Raw genomic sequence first — 16484 nt, forward strand, 5'->3', positions numbered from 1 at the left:
ATTGTTTTCCAACATTTTACTTTAATGACATATTCTCTAAAGACATGGTTTATATTTTGATTTCTATTTCATTGTTATTTATGTTGTAACTTTTCTGTCAATATAACATAACTGGTGATGCACATTATAAATGTATTGACCTATTTCATTTAGATGTACTGTTAATCATGTAATTTATGGGATGGATAATAAAAGTTACAGAATCTCTACTTCTGCCCCATCAAATTTCTTGACAAGTCTGTGCTTGTGGTTGTTGATAAGAAAGGTCTTGATTATTGGCCTAATGATGACATTGATGAGTGGTTATCAAAACCTAAAATAGCAGAGGGGCTAGTATAAGAGTCTAGTGGTGAAAGCAAGTGGAAAGCAAAGTATATATGTGTGGGACCCTGCACTACCTCTGAAACAAGTACACTTTTCTCCATATAAGAAGGAAATGGGCCTAACAGAAGCCTCTACTGAAGTTAACTGTGTGAAGAATATTATAGAGGGATCCTGATAGACTTGTCTTGTTCCAATCAACATTTGGTCCACCTAGATATAAGCATCCAGGGGGAAGAAATGGAGGAAACCCACTTTTACCCTAGTCTTCCTGAGTGAAAAAATGTATGGCTGAACTATATGGCACATTTGTAATTCACACACAGGAGAAAGCCTCTTTGTTCCACCATCCCAGTGACTAAGAACTGATCAATGATAAAGACTCCCATACTCATCTTGGGGAATGTAAATTTATGGATACCTAGAGACCCATAAGTTTATACTGCTAGGCATGCTACTAGTGGTCTGGTAGAACACCCCATCTCTACAGCGAGTATTATAGCCTTACTAGTGTAAAATGATAACACCCTATAACTTTCAAAAGGTGGACCTTTCTTTTTGAGGGGCAAACTTTCAACAGTGCTCAGGTTATAAGGTTTTTATCACCTTGTATCAAGAGTTATTTAACCTACATGTTTTTCTGACATTATGAACTTTATTGGTACATAGTGCAGGTTTGAGTATAAGTACATTTCACAAAGCACCTACTACAGAATGGGATCCTTTGAGTTGCAGAGTTCCTATAAAGAAAACATAGATGAAATGTTGTGAAAAGACAAGCCCAAGTGAAAGGAGAATGGATGTGTGTAAAATTACCACATGGACAATTTTCTTCTCCTTGAATGTATTCATCCTTAAAAACAATATCAGGTTGAAAATTATAAAAAAATTGCTAGCTGAGTAAGGAATCTAGCTCCCTGTAAATTAAGGCCTGTACCTCCTCAGCAAATAAAATCAAACATGATGTCTGGGTTGTCTTGGGTGATGGGAATTTCTAAGTTATCATATGATTTGTTAACAATAAACAAATGCACAAAACAATTAAACAGTTTAATTCAAACATAGCAAAAGAAAACTGTTGAAAAAAGGTATTGATATATGAATGAAGTATAATCATAAATGGTAATCACGTGCAAATAAAAAAAAAACATCTAAATGATACTGCACTAATTGTGAAAGTGGGATTGAGCAGAAAAATAAGAGGAAGCTAAATGTATAAGCATAGATGGTACAATATAATTGGAAGAAGGTGGTTAAATGCTATATACTTGTTCAAAAGTGGCACAAAATATGTGACGTTATAGCATTGAAATTTTTTAGCAATGTTTAGGGAACAGAAAGAAGATTGAGATATATTTTTGTGAAAGGAAGTAAGACATATCAGAAGCTTTGAACAAAGCTCCCACCACTACAAGTGTCAACATGTACTATCCTATCCAAGCCAATGATATAGTTGTCATTAGACTATAGCACTCCACCTGTAGGAGGGTGACACTGAGACTCAGTGCTAGGCTTAGACACAATAGTTGATCTGCCATCAGGGCATGAGTTTTTGAGACATGGTGATTGTAGGACAGAAAGAAAAAATCCAGAACCAATTAAATGTGGGTCTTGGAAGCAATTGCTTCCTTGCGAGAGGATAAAGTAAACAATAGAAAAAGTGTCTGAATGGATTAGGATAACAAGACTATACAGACAAAAAAAAAAAAAAGAGAGAGAGAGAAGTGATGATAAGTCTGCAAAGTAGCTACCAGCTCAAGAATACAAAGACATATAAACCTCATTTCTGAAGATCAGATGTTAGAAATGGATCAGGCATCTAGAACTGTATCTCACCAGAGTAAAGGTAGAGGAAATATGAAGTCATAGAACTGGTTGTTACCAAGCTCAAAGTCAACTTGAAGTGCCATCTGTGTCACCCTCATCACTGGTATAAAAATCCCATACAAATAATAAGAAGGAGCCAACAACTGTCTTCTGAGACTGGGAGGGTTCCAAAGAAATGAAAGTCCAGGAAAGGTGGGGGGAGAGGGATAATAAATGACCAGGGTCATGTGGGATTGAGTAAGCCACCAATATGACTGTAAAATAAGAAAATAGGATAGTATATCTCTGGAGATACTTGAACTAACAAGCAATAAATGTCCCAGAGGGGCACATACAAGAGGAACAAAGGACTCAAAAGAAGAAAGTCCCCAACAGAAACTCATCCAAAAATTAAGGAGGCATTCAAGCCCTGGTTTCAAAATCTCCATATCACAAAGATAAAGCAGACTATCATCTTACGTATGAAGTGAGAGAGATTTCAAGTGAAAAAAATACACGGTAGGGGTTGAGACTGAACTGGAGAGCCAAACTAGCCACCTGAAATGAGATGACACAAGAACAAGAAGGAAGGATGCAACAGCAGTAGTTGCACTGGAAATGCCAGCAGAGGCCAAACATTTACAGAGTAGCTGAACAGTATATCTTGAAAATGTGATATGCAAGTAAAAACCCACCAGACCATATGAAGAATGATGAGGCCTTAGCCAACTCAAAGGAGAAATTAAAAGTGCTCACAATCATAATACAGATAAAGTTTCTGATACCTCAACTGGGCCATTAATCACGAGGGAGAGTATCTACTGTAGAGTGAGAAAGCTGCCCATAGGGAACTAAGGAAAGATCAAAGTTGGGTCAAGTTAGACAGAGTAATAGTTCATTAACAACTTCACACCTTGGTGGGAATGATAAAGATAGGAGTAAAACCTCAAAGTGGGTTTGAGGAATTGCCTTATGATGTTTGAAACACATAACATGGACAGAATCAGTACAAGAAAACACCTTAAGAAAGCAACTGGAGAGCTATATAAATCATTGAAAAGAAAATCCAGCAGTGAACAAACTAAAAAAGCAGAACTTGTATAGGACTTGAATTGAGGGATGGGTCCAGAAACAAATTACTTCCAAGATCCATGACAGCCAGCCCTCAGAAAAGGAGGGACCATGGATAGTAACAGAAGAGTAGATGATTCTACAAAGGCCTACAAGAGAAGAAATCTGATGGTATACCCTGGTTCTAAGAGTAAGAAACTAAAGTAAGCAAAGATGGCTGTTAAAAAGCTGTATCAGATCATGATCCCAGTGTATAAGAAATACTCCAAAAACCCATACAATGAAAAGGTGCAAGACAGAGGTCCTAGAGAAGAAACTGAGGGAGAGAAAAGCCAAAATAAAAGACAACCTGGCAAAGTACATCCTTCATATAAATAAACCCTAGGTAACTGGTACAAAATGGAAAGAATATTAAGTCAAGTGGGAAAATATATATGTGCAAATTGCTTCAGTAAAGCTGATAGGGTCATGTTAGAAGCCTCCAAATGAAAATGAAGCATGAGGATGAACAAATAAGTAAGAAACAAAGACATGTATATGAAAAGGAAGAAAAAAAAGAGAAGAGTCCTAAACTTAAAAAAAAAAAATTCAGGTGAAAGAGGCTTATGCAACAAGGGAGTCCTAGATTACACATCTTTCTTGAGCTACTAAATAATAGAATGCCAAAAATATGATTAGATCACAATCTGACCTACCAAAAAAGGACTTTGAGAGGAGAAGGGCCATAACTTGATCAACATCTCCAGTGGCTAAGTTAGTGATATTTCTTGTCATTTAACTTGTTTTGAAAGTCAATTTTGAAGATTGTTAATAAGATTTTTTTCATGTAACAAAATGTATTCTTTAATATTATGTATATACTCCTACGTTATAATGTAAGCCACATTTAAGATAAACTAGACAAGAGTATATGTAATTAAATTTATAAATTAAAAATGCTAACCTGTAGTGACTGAATCTTCCTTTGACCTTTTAAACATATTTTAGAACTTTATGAACAAGCTTTGTAAACTTTGATGAAATAGCCACTGTTCATACAAAGAAAATGTTTTGACACTTCATTATGAAAAGTTTGTGGTTTTCTTTTAGACTTTCAAAACAATTTCAGTTCTAAGAAACTTGCACACTTTGCCTACAGCTGCTCCTTGACATGCTGTGTAATAATATGACTATATTCTGAGGCTCCATCTATTGACTTACATAAGACGCATTCAATAATAATTTTTATAAAAGCCAAATCAACTGCAAATGTTTCTTTTTTCCATCTATCTCTTACTTTATCAATTTGGGGCTTAAAATATGAGGGGTGTGAAAACAGCATTTCAGGTCTATCTTATGTGTGCAGCAAGTCAGTGAACAAGAAGCTCAAACTCATTAGCTAGATGAGAAGTGACAAAAGACTCTATGAAATACCATATATACATGTAGTTTAAGTTGAATGAAATATAATTATGTACTCTTCAATATTTCTAAAAGTAATGCATTACAGGTACACAATTTTCTCAAGTTTACCTGTTTATTAACCTTAGTCACTACATCCTAGTGACACCTTTTAATGTTTTTAGACATAATATAAAGGTTTAATAAATGTCGTGAAGCAAAGTTAACTTTTCACGTACATGGTAAATGTACAAGTAACTGCTCTTTCTCAGAAATAAAAAAATTTGTGTTGACTTAAACACTGACTTTTAAACATTAAAAAAATTACACAAAAACCAGCTGATATATATACAAGAATCACAGATCCTTGCAATCCCAATAGGTTAAATAAAAGATATTTTTCACTATTCTAATTACATATTTCTAATTACAAATTTATAGTAATCATAAATGAAATCAAAACTGATTAAACTCATTAATAACAAAAATTACCACTCATTTATAGTTTTGGTATAGTTTGGAATGAATGTTTAATACAGTTTAAACTTACTGAAATAAAACTAATCTAACCATAAAAATGAAAAGTTTAAAGTTTACATTAGTTAAAAGTTACAGTTTATAATAAAAATAAAAAGGACATGTCCAACAACAGGCAGGAGAGGATGCATTGACATATGGGGTTTGCTTGACAACACAGGTACTGCAGCATTCTGGCGGAGCTTAGAATATTCTCTCCCTAAACAGTTTTCTTGAAGAATTTGTATCGACTCAAACTGAACTCAAGTTTTAGCATTCAGAAGCCAACCTGGAATATACAATAGTTATGTCTGTCCTAAAAAAATTAGATATTTTTTTTGTATAACATGTATCTTGGTGAAATACTAAAATGGATATCATAGATATCTACAAACAGAAGGTGGAACTCGCAGTTGCATCCAGAGAAAATCCAAAACCATCCTGGCTGGATATATCAATCAGGAATTGATTGGTAGATACTGTAAGAGGGTGTCCTGTACTACACTTCCAGTTAAAAACCACAACTTTACATCTCAAACAAGGAATGGGTCCAACCAGTCTCTTACTTGAAAGAAAACACCACTCACACAGAAGACCTTCCAGTATCAACTTTTCTTGCACCTTGGACTAGGGAAGCATGGGATTTCCAATACTCCACCATAAGAACAGATGGGAGAGGAATTTGTGTATGGGAGCAAAATAGATAATGCTGTCAATAAATAAAGACAGCAAGAACAAGACAGGTGTGAAGACAAGACTACAGCTAATACTATTGTGTGTGTGTGTGTGTGTGTGTGTGTAAAAAGTACAGAAACAGCCAGGTCAACTACACAGATATACCAGCTGCCAAAGTGGTCTCAACAATGAGAAACAAGCAGGAATAGATGGGTTAAACACTCTCCCTGTCTAATGTAGATTTCAAATAAGCATTCCCTGTGAGGCAACACCAACAACTCTGCAGGACAAGATGACACCAAACATGTTTAATTCCATGTTTTGTGGGTGTTTGTTTTTCCTCATTTTTGGCACTTTTACATCTGTACTTTTTTAGTATGTTTCTGAAAACATCTGTACACAATATGGTGGTGTCAAAAGATATTGCAGGAACACGAAAAATGTATAAAATTAGTGATGGAGAGAGCACTATTCACGATAAGGTTTGTGTCACACTCCTATTGTTTGAGAGCTGCTGCATAATCACCTGCACACAGATATGCAGTTATAATTTGACACTTACCATCAGCCATCACCATGATTGCCAATCCAATGCTTGAAATTGAGCTTGGTATTATTTTTTGAAGAACTTCTATTGTGGGAGACACATTAGATGTTTATAAAATATTCTAGATGTTTGAGTAACAAGGCTGAAATTGATCAGACAGTGGCAAAAAACTGTGATACAGTCAGCAATGTCATAAATAAAAGTGCAGAAATCCTATCATAAACAAATGATACACAATGTCAGTACAGTTGCAAAAATAAGTTAATAATATCTATGGTACATGTGTCATGTCTGCCATATAAATATTAAATTACATCTGCAACCTACATACAACTGCATACATATGAATGCAGTACATTATTAGACTCTATACAAACCACAGACTACATTAAAATGGTTGGATGTGAATGTGTACAGCTGCTATTAAATGCTGGTTATAAAATAAACTTAAAAACCATCCTATATAATGTGCAATTCTGTGTTTCCTAGTATTTCCCAGGTTTTATTACAGTATGCACAACATTTTGACTCTAAGCTGCCAAAATATATTCAATGATAATAATAAAGAACAAATGGGTGTTACCATCATTGTTGTTCATGATAAATCAATTTTTAATACAAGGTTTCATATCTTAAATCTTAATTTGCTAAGAAAATATTTAAATACAATTTTACACTCACCTTATATAATAATCATGATGTAAGTTCTTTAAATATTCTATATCTGATAACTTACCTACCAGCCCTTTTTGAAGAATAAAGTCTTACATTAATTGATAATACCAATAGGTTATCAAATAAAATTGAAAACCACCCTATACAATGTAAAATAATGTATTAGGAATATTGCTCAGGTTTTATTATAATATCCACAGCCATTTTTGCTGTAGGCTGGTGGAACAATATTAAATAATACAGAAAAACATAAGGGTAACCCTATTATGAATCACTGTTGTTGTTCATTCATGATTACGTTGTTTTCTGCATGGAGAATTGTCTATTTTGCCTCCAGTTTGAAACCTATTCACATTGACAAGTTCAGTTTAATTTTTAAAGGCTCTTATGACATAGTTAGAAAGCCAGAATATTTACAGTAATTAATATTTTGTTTGCTTTGTGCATGTTAATATCCTGTGTTCCTAAGTGCATTATTCAATCAAATAAAGCTTAGTATAGTAATGCCATTAGTATAAAAAGTAGGCTTAAGTTTCATGGACAGTAGACAGCAAAAAACAAGAAAGGCCCAGGTAAGAACTATATTTCTTGTTTTTTTATGTGTATCCTTTACTTATTAATATAAAATTATATAACATTCAAAAATTGGAAACTTGATTTGGTAAGATAAGACAAAATTATAATATTAGAAAATCTTTATAAGGTATGCTCATGAGCAGCTCCCTTATTATGTACATAATTTGATATGGTATACGAGCTGCACATGTGATGAGTGATTTGCAACTTGTATGGTATGATTATTTGTTAGACATAATACAATAAAACAATAAAATTAAGTATAAAGAGATGTATACTATTGAGCTTCAAGTTATTTAGGATAAACAACTGCAGTTTCATGTTACAATTTGCAGTAAATCCAGAAAAACCAAGGGTTAATTTAGATTTCATATTTTCTGTGTGGTTACAAGGTTAGTCAAATTGACCAACTTGTACAGAGCTAGTGTACAGAAAGTAACAGATAAAAAGTTTTACAGAAAAAAAGTTTGAAATTTACTTAGGAGGTTTTATAGGTTAGAAATAAAATTTCACAATTTTCAGGTAAAAAAGTATTTTTAATCTTAACATAAACAGTCAATACATTTATTTCTTATATTCATGGATAAAGTTTTAGTAAAAATAATTAAAAAATAAGATTTTCTTGTGTACAAAAGACTTGTACTGTTTTATGAAAGCTTGTTGTATTTCACAGAGATACAAAAACATATTAAAAGTTATCATCTAAAAACTCTGACGGTCACTTTTGGATCATAAACTTGGTCAAACTGACTAAGCCTATAGATAGAGAGAGTTAACGTCAACTGTTCTAGTGCATGACAGCATCGACATGCAACAGCCCTCATCAGTAAGATGACACAACCTCCTCACCTACTTACTCCCATTAAGCACTTGCACTCAAATTAACTTTATTTTTTGATAAGGCAAGAAGAAAGTGCACTGGAAGTGTGGAAGATCAGTGGGAAAGTGGGAAGAAATAAACATCTATCAGAAATACATTTTCAGGAAAGTAAAATGTTAACTTCTGGGGCTATATTTCACTTCTTACACAGAATCCCATACTGATATGGTGGAGGGCCTAGTGCAAATATTAAAACTTGATAACCTCCCTTTGGAAGATGCCCAAAGAAAAAGCCCATGACTATGACATCTAATGGCAGGGGCACCATATAGGCACACCCATTGGAGACCACATCTTAACTTAGCCTGTTTATACTTTTCACCTGGAAGGAAACAGAAAAAACACAAAAATAAAAAAAAATCCCCAAGTGTTTCAGGGATGAGCAGGATTTTATCACACAAATGGTTAGTCTGCCAAGAAATTGGTTAGGGAGTGGTCAGACTGCACAATGTGTGTATCAACTTGACTGACAGAGACCAGGATAACAAACCCTCCCTGCTGCAGGAAGAGGACACACTAGCTATTTGAAGGGTGACCACACTACAAAAACACTGCCTACAATCCACCATATCGTGTTTTACACAATTAATAGAGGAACTTTCTAAAGTCTACCACTCTAACAGCTATGAACTAGCAAATGAAAAAAAAAGAAAAAAAGTCTCCTCTATACCACTTAAAGAAAAGGTGTACCCAAAGAAGTGTCTAGATACTCATCAAATGCTTCCTCAAAAAGCCTTTTACTGGAGACAGTGCAATGGATGAGCATGAAACCCTATTTTTAAAAGATGGCAAATGTGACTCAAAGAAATGTCCAATTACTCACGTGGTGTCAACTTTTCTATGATGTTCACAGGATCAGGCAAGTGAATAATTTCAATTCCACAATATGTTCATAATCTCTATGGTACATGTGTACATGTAATTAAATTACATCAACAGTCTATGCACAGCTGTGTACATTTGCATGTAGTAGATTATTATACTCCATATCAACAACAAACTACATTAAAATGACTGAGGCCTGAAACTTTCTATAAACTCTTGTGAGCATATAAAAAAACCCACCTCAACAACAGACACTGTTAATGTCAGGATAGATTGGATGACCTCTTTCTATTATCCTTTAACCAATGAAGATTTTGAGAAATAAGCATATTTTGGAAAACAACACCACCACATAGCAGGATCCTATAAAAGAGAAAAGGATGATGAAAAAGAAAATGTATTTTCTCTTCTCAAAGACAGTATGCAGTTTCATCGGAGAACAGCAGCTGGAAGGAGTCAAAATCCCAAAGGATACAAAGAAGTCAGATAGCTGTCAGGGTTTTTATATATAAGTGGGCTGGGATTCTTCTACTGTAGGTATCTGCAACTTGTTGGTGACAAATTTGAACAGTAGAAGGAAGCACATAATTCATTTGTTTCAAAATAATATATTTAAAACAAGTCAAACGTACATACATAAATTCTTTACACTACAGGATATTAGTTTTATCTAAAACTCTAAGCAATTCTCTTTCCTTGTCAAAAGTCCACATGAGCTGATTCAATTACTTTAGAATCCAACTGATAAGAGAGATTATGCCTCTTATCTCCGTTAAACTGTAAAACTCACTTTAAGATATCACCTATTAAGGCTAACCATTCACACACCAGCTAATTTTGTTTTTGGCTGAACTTGACCTGTGCTCGCTTGGTCACCTACATATTTTTCTCTTGCCCAACTGAGGTCTGGAACTTTCTACAAACTAAGAAATACTATGATGTAATAATAATCGCATAGTGAGAAACTATTAGAAGTTTTGAGAAAATTACATCATCAATACTATAACAACTGAAGTATACACACACACAGACACAAAAGGTACAACTTTTACAAAGTTATGTAAAAAAAACTTGTCATAACTACTGCCTTTAAAATAATTACTTTTACCACTCTTGTTATGAAAACTAAACAATAACTATTAAGCTGAACAGTCTTGTATATCCTACAATGGTGATGGTAATGAAAGCTGAATGTGTGTGGATTCATTCAATGCTAGCCTGAAGGATCTTGACCAAGGGTTGGTGAAAAATATAATGCAAGAGAATGAAAAAACTGATGAATCTGATACAAAGAAATGTGAAAGAACCATCAACTTTCCAAGCAGCTGAAGTCTTAGGATGATAGGTCCAGTCTGGATAGAGGAGTAAATACAGTGAAAGAGTTCAAGAAATGTCCAACTGATGGTTACCACAGGCAAGGAGAAGAAAACAAATATTTGGAGAAAAAGCATAATGAACACAAAGCCAATAGTTGGAACATAGAATGTGTAAGTACACATTGAACCATGTCAAAAATCTCAATATTTTCAAAACAAGACCCAAAACACGAGCACTTTCTAGTAGTTAACTATGTTTTTTCAGGAGAAGAATATTCTTTATTCTTCTTCTGAAGAAGAGTTAACTGTTTGAAAGCCTCAAGTTTTGGGTCTCACTTTGAAAATATTACAACTTTTATAGGTGGTCCTTCGTGCTAACTATTTAACCTGAATGCCAAAGTCTCAGTCAAATCTTAGTCAAGATGGGGTCAGTCAAGGAGGAAGGATCATGACAAAGGAGAGAGGTCAGAAGTAGTAAAACCTGACATAATAAGATTCCAAATTTCAAAGACTAAGAAAGGAAATTAAAAACAGCTGTAAACCATGAGAAAAAGTCAAGTAGAAGAGGAGGATCAGGCATGGTAGTACAGGTATGTAGTTGTTTGAAAACAGGTCTGCATGGACCTTAATGTCAGGTGAACGAGAAAAGACAAAGTAATCTTAAGTATGGGTTTCATATAGTAAAGCGTGGAGGGGAGGATCATAAAACAAAAGGAAAAAGATAGAACATACCTTCAGATTCATGTCAAGGAAGAGATAAGAATGTCAAAAATTTTTCTCCACAAATAATGCTGTGCCTAGAGCAAACCCTGGTGAGTAAAACATCCAGTCAAATCATCATCATCATTGTGATCATGTTCAAACTCAAGAGACAAAATGTTGTTGAATGGTTAAAAGAAGGAAACCAAGTGTTAATGAAGGAACCCATAACATACTGAACAATGGTAGTCCTGTCCTAAACAGATAGAGCCCCCACAATAAATACAAGTTCAGTATTAAGAACATCTTCACTATCACAGGATGAACAGAAGTTACTATCACTTGATAATTCATAATTGGCATCCAGGAAATTTTTATTTTTCCTCAGTAATAAAACAAACCAGTAAACCTAAAATGAAATTTAAGTAGCTTAAGCTACTGCAAATTTCACATAATTAATTGATAATTTTAAAAACACATCTGTTCTGGGCAATGCTAAGAACCATAAAGTTACTTTCAGTGCAAGTGCTTAGTGGAAATTGCTGTGGAATGTGGTTGTGGCACCCTCCTATTGGTGAAGATGAAGGGCTATTGTCCCATGATATCATCATGCACTGGTACAGTTAACATTAAACACATGATTTTTAAGTAAATTTCAGACAGACAAACAAAGGGTCAAGCTGTTTTGTGTGAAAGCAAGGTAAGGTATTGTCTCATAAGTAACAAATTTAAACATACTGTATAAATTGTGCCACTAATTTATTTGACATAGTTGACAAGAAGTAATTTACAGTCTATAACAGGTATTAAACACAGTGCTATATATACATTGCACTCTTCTGTAAATTACTTGTACAAGTACATGCACTACCTTCTGAACTGTTTTATTTCAAAACTACTGTTTCTCTCATTTCTATCACTACACATCACACATAATGCTTCTTGTGTAATTACGTCTTATTTTTAGATATGTCAAGTCTCACTTCCAATATGTAATGGCACATAATGATGCTTACATACAATAGTCATTTGCCATTTACCCCTGAGGAAGAAAAGTCTATTTTGAAAAATACTTGGGTTAGGATATTTCTTTTGTGGTACAAAACAATAACAGTAGTGCAACAGGAAATGCATGTAGTATACCACCTCATGATTTCAAGTTTAATTAAGCCTTCATTGAAAAATAAACTTCCTCAACAACTACACTTGAAGTTGAGCACAGAGTACAGCACATTTTAAACAAGAAAGAAACAACTCTTAAAGTAACATACATATGCAACCAATACCCAGAAATAGGTTGTAAAATTTACAAATGCTGGTTATAGAATTAACAATTTTAAAATGTTGAATTTATGCTCTTTTTCACTCAGAATTCTGTAGGAACTGGCAAGTTTCAATAACTTGCTGACAATAAAAGTGAAAGAATCTAGTACTTTCCTAGGTCCTCCTTTGACTTTCTTTTTAAACTTCACAAATCATTAACAACTTCCTAGTCATCAAGTTTTCTCAGTATCAGTCAACAGACTTCAAGAAATAAAAGTTAGATATTAAAATAAAAGTTGTTGATATTACAAATAAATGTCTTTACAACAACAAAATATTATTATTTAACTAGACACTCAACATTTTGCTTTACAGTTTCTCTAGAAGAGTTCACTAAAACACAAACCAAAACTAATAGTACAAAGGTTCAACTGGTTTAAATAATAAATTCTGTATGAATAATAGAGTAAATTCTATATGTACAGCATACTTTTGATATATTAGGTAGTAAAGCTTATTACTGAAAGTATAGTTCAAATAATTAACTGCTACTTGTAGTAAACAAAAGTTTTATCAAGATTATAGTGACATACCAAAAACATGGAAAAAAAATACAATAATGAAAATTATAGGTGCCATCTTAAAATCTTTTTAGGAACTGTCAATTAAAATTATTGAGCAACCATGTCCAACCCTAAAAAGCCAATTGTCACAATCTAAGTATACTACCATACAATGTAATAAATCAACTGTCTTATGAAAACGTATTTACTATCTACAGATGATCATCTTGTCTCCAATGTTATTTACCAGCTTACATATAACATTTGCCATCATCATATGTAAGAGAAATCACTTACACACATTGGCTTTTATATAGGTTAGATCTGCCATCATATGTACACTAAGGAAACAGAACCACACACACACAAGAATATGTAAACATACTGATGTTCTCTATAAACAACAACATGAAAAAAAAGTTTCAGATCATTTGTTTAACTAATCATGGACAAGAAACACCTGACTTGAAACCCTCATTGTCCATACAAATCTTTACCATCATCAAGTACAACGACAGAAAATTCAAAGCTTTTCTCCCAGAACTACAACCACAGATGAATAAGGACAAAGGTTGCATCTATAACTAATTTTTTAACCTATATTTTTTTGTTATTTCACTCTGTAATCTGAATAGAATTTTTGTTTATTACAGGTAGCAGTTAATTAGTTTAACAGTGCTTTTCTTTCAACAATAAGCTTTACTACTGAATATGTCAAAAGCATGCTATATAAATGCATTACAATTTAAATATAATTTATTATTTAAACCAACTGAAGCTTTGTTGTGTGAATTCTGTGTTTTAGTTAACAATTCTGAAAAAGCTGTAAAGTGAAATGTTAAGTGTCTACCTAAATAACAACATTTTGGTGTTATAGGGTCATTTATTTCTAGTATTAATGTCTTCTATACACCAATATGCACTATAGAAATTAAATAATAAAATTCTTCATTGCTTTAAGATAAATGCCATCAGGTTTATTCTTAAAATGTTTCACGTTTTTCCAAATCAACTACATTTCAACATAAAAGCGTAATCAAAAGTTCTTCCTATCTATAATAGTCACTGGTCAACTTAGAAAAACAATACAATAAAAAAATGTTTTACTTACTAGTAATAAGAAACATAAATTTGTTTCCTTCTCTTTTATCACATAAATTTCTGGTGATATCATCAGTTCCTTTAGTAATATAGAAACTGGTATAAAAACTATATTTAAAATTTCAATAAGATTTGCACCATACTTACTAAATTGAAACAACTTCTACTAAAAGACCAAAAGAAAGTATACTATGTATCACACGTTCACACAGTAAGAAATAAAAAGAAGAAACCCAATAATAAAATTTAAAAAAAGAGATTGTTTAGAAGTAACAAGGATTATTAAAGAAAGTGCTTTTTCACTAAACCATGACAGTGACCCTAGTAATAGAGTAATATTTGATTAAGTTTATTCCCCTAGCTTCCATTCACATACTTGACAAGCCTTGACTTTTTCTTTAAGTCATAAACCTGGTGTAAATTTCACTGCCATACTGTACCAACAGGATACTGCAAAGTCCTTAAATCTTTTTCCTCTGTACATACTGATTTTGTACATAAACCAAATATAATTAGGTTGTACATTATATCTGAAGAAAACAGAACAATATTCTGTTAAAACATGTAGTACATTTTCTACCCAAATAATTTTCATTGTGCTTATAAACAGTTGTTGGTTAATTTACTACTACGTTAACATAAAATGCTTCCTTATATAAATACGTTTTCTAAAATAATATTGGCCTCGAAATTTCTTGAATGTACCACAAATGACTCTTTTTTTTTTTATCAATTATCATGAGCAAATATTCTGTTTTAAAGCCAAGAAACTTTCATAACCCTTCTCAACCTCAACTAGTTTTCAGTGACTTAATATTCCTAAGTTGGCAAAAGTGATTAAAAGCATGCTTTAATGAAGATTTTTTTTTCCATATTCTTCTTAAGTGGTTAATTACAAGTGTTTAAGCAAAATGTGTGTAGAAATAGCATTTGGTTACATCTTTTGTCTATCTTACTTGTTGCTATCTCTCTGTGAAAGTCCAGAAGGTTTTTATGAAGATATGGAAAAATGAGGGATCATTTGATTTTTAAGGCTATTCTTTCATACCTACTTTTTATTTCTCAGAAGTGAATAATTTCCCTTTTAATACCCTTGAAAAGTGTTGACCTTTACTAGTAAATCATTCCATAAAGCTAATCATCCCATTTTATTTTTCTAAATAAAATAAGATTGTGTTAACAAGATCTCAGTCTGCCTTTTTTAAATTCAAACTTTGTTCACTATAGAATCCAGAACAAAGAAATCAAATGCTTTTACTTTATTAAACCTCCAGATAAACTTGTACACTTCTGTAAGATTACCTCTTATCCATCTTTCTTGAAAAGAAAATAGTAATATTCCTTTGAACCTTTTCCAATAAGTTGATATATTTTCTTAGATAAGGAGACCAAAACTGTATACAATTTTCCAAATAAGACATAATGTTTAATCAACATATTAATGGCTTAACTGCAAATCTAAGGGCTTAAATTTCAAGTATAAAAAATTTGGTTCTGACACCCTTAGTGACAAAAGCGCAGATAGCCCGTTATAGAGTTTTACTCTTAATAACAAAATTACCAATTAATCCAGCATTCTAAGTCATTATGTAAATAAAATATTTGAAAAAACATCAACTCCTGAGGCACTCCACTAATAATAAATTGAATTTTTATCTCACCTTGGCTGCTTCCAAAGTTCCACAGCTACCCAATTCTGCTGGTTGTTCCAAATGCACTTTCCCTGTAAATATTTCCCTTTCTTTTTGAGAATTAACACTGTGATTCTGTTGAAAAATTCCATCAATGGCACTGTTCGAGAGATTCTGTGTTGTTGCTGTTAGTGTGATTTCCTTATCAAATTCACACACCGCTTCAGCTGAAACTAGAAAGAGTTTTCGGACTTTTTTCAAGATATTTTGTAAATTTATCTTATCTACGACTGTATTCGATATCGGAATATCTATCGCTTGGTCCATTTTACTTGATTACTATAAGAAGATATCATTCGCATATTACGGCTAGTTTACATTAATAAATAGTCGCATTTACTGATCGCCACCATCTTAAATTTGAAAGTGCATAAAAGTATGTCAGATAAACCAAAAAAGAAAAAAACCTCGAGTCTGAAATTATTTAAGTGATGTAACGTGCAGAATACTTAGAACGAAAAATTAGAAAAGTGTGAAATCAAATATAACCATGAATTCATTAATAATTTCTAATAAGTTACCATGTAAGTTTGAATGCCACATTAACTGTGGGAAAAATTCGCTTACATTATATTTCTA

The 16484-nt window shown here is 32.9% G+C and overlaps 1 protein-coding gene across 2 annotated transcripts in view; it reads right to left on the reverse strand.

The window, feature by feature from the left end:
* LOC143229126 (putative ribonuclease ZC3H12C) overlaps window positions 1-16277 on the reverse strand; it is a 62029-nt gene extending 45752 nt beyond the window's left edge. The window contains exon 1 of one of the 2 annotated variants that reach the window (XM_076460988.1): window positions 15876-16277. In XM_076460988.1, coding sequence (XP_076317103.1) covers window positions 15876-16172 — 297 coding nt within the window. In that variant the 5' untranslated portion in view covers window positions 16173-16277. Of the gene's footprint in view, window positions 1-14590; window positions 14687-15875 lie in introns of those variants that run through there. The other variant, XM_076460993.1, reaches the window with a different exon arrangement.
* Between the last annotated feature and the right edge of the window lie 207 nt (window positions 16278-16484).

The sequence above is a fragment of the Tachypleus tridentatus genome, chromosome 10 (genome assembly GCF_004210375.1).
Source record: "Tachypleus tridentatus isolate NWPU-2018 chromosome 10, ASM421037v1, whole genome shotgun sequence".
NCBI lineage: Eukaryota > Metazoa > Arthropoda > Merostomata > Xiphosura > Limulidae > Tachypleus > Tachypleus tridentatus.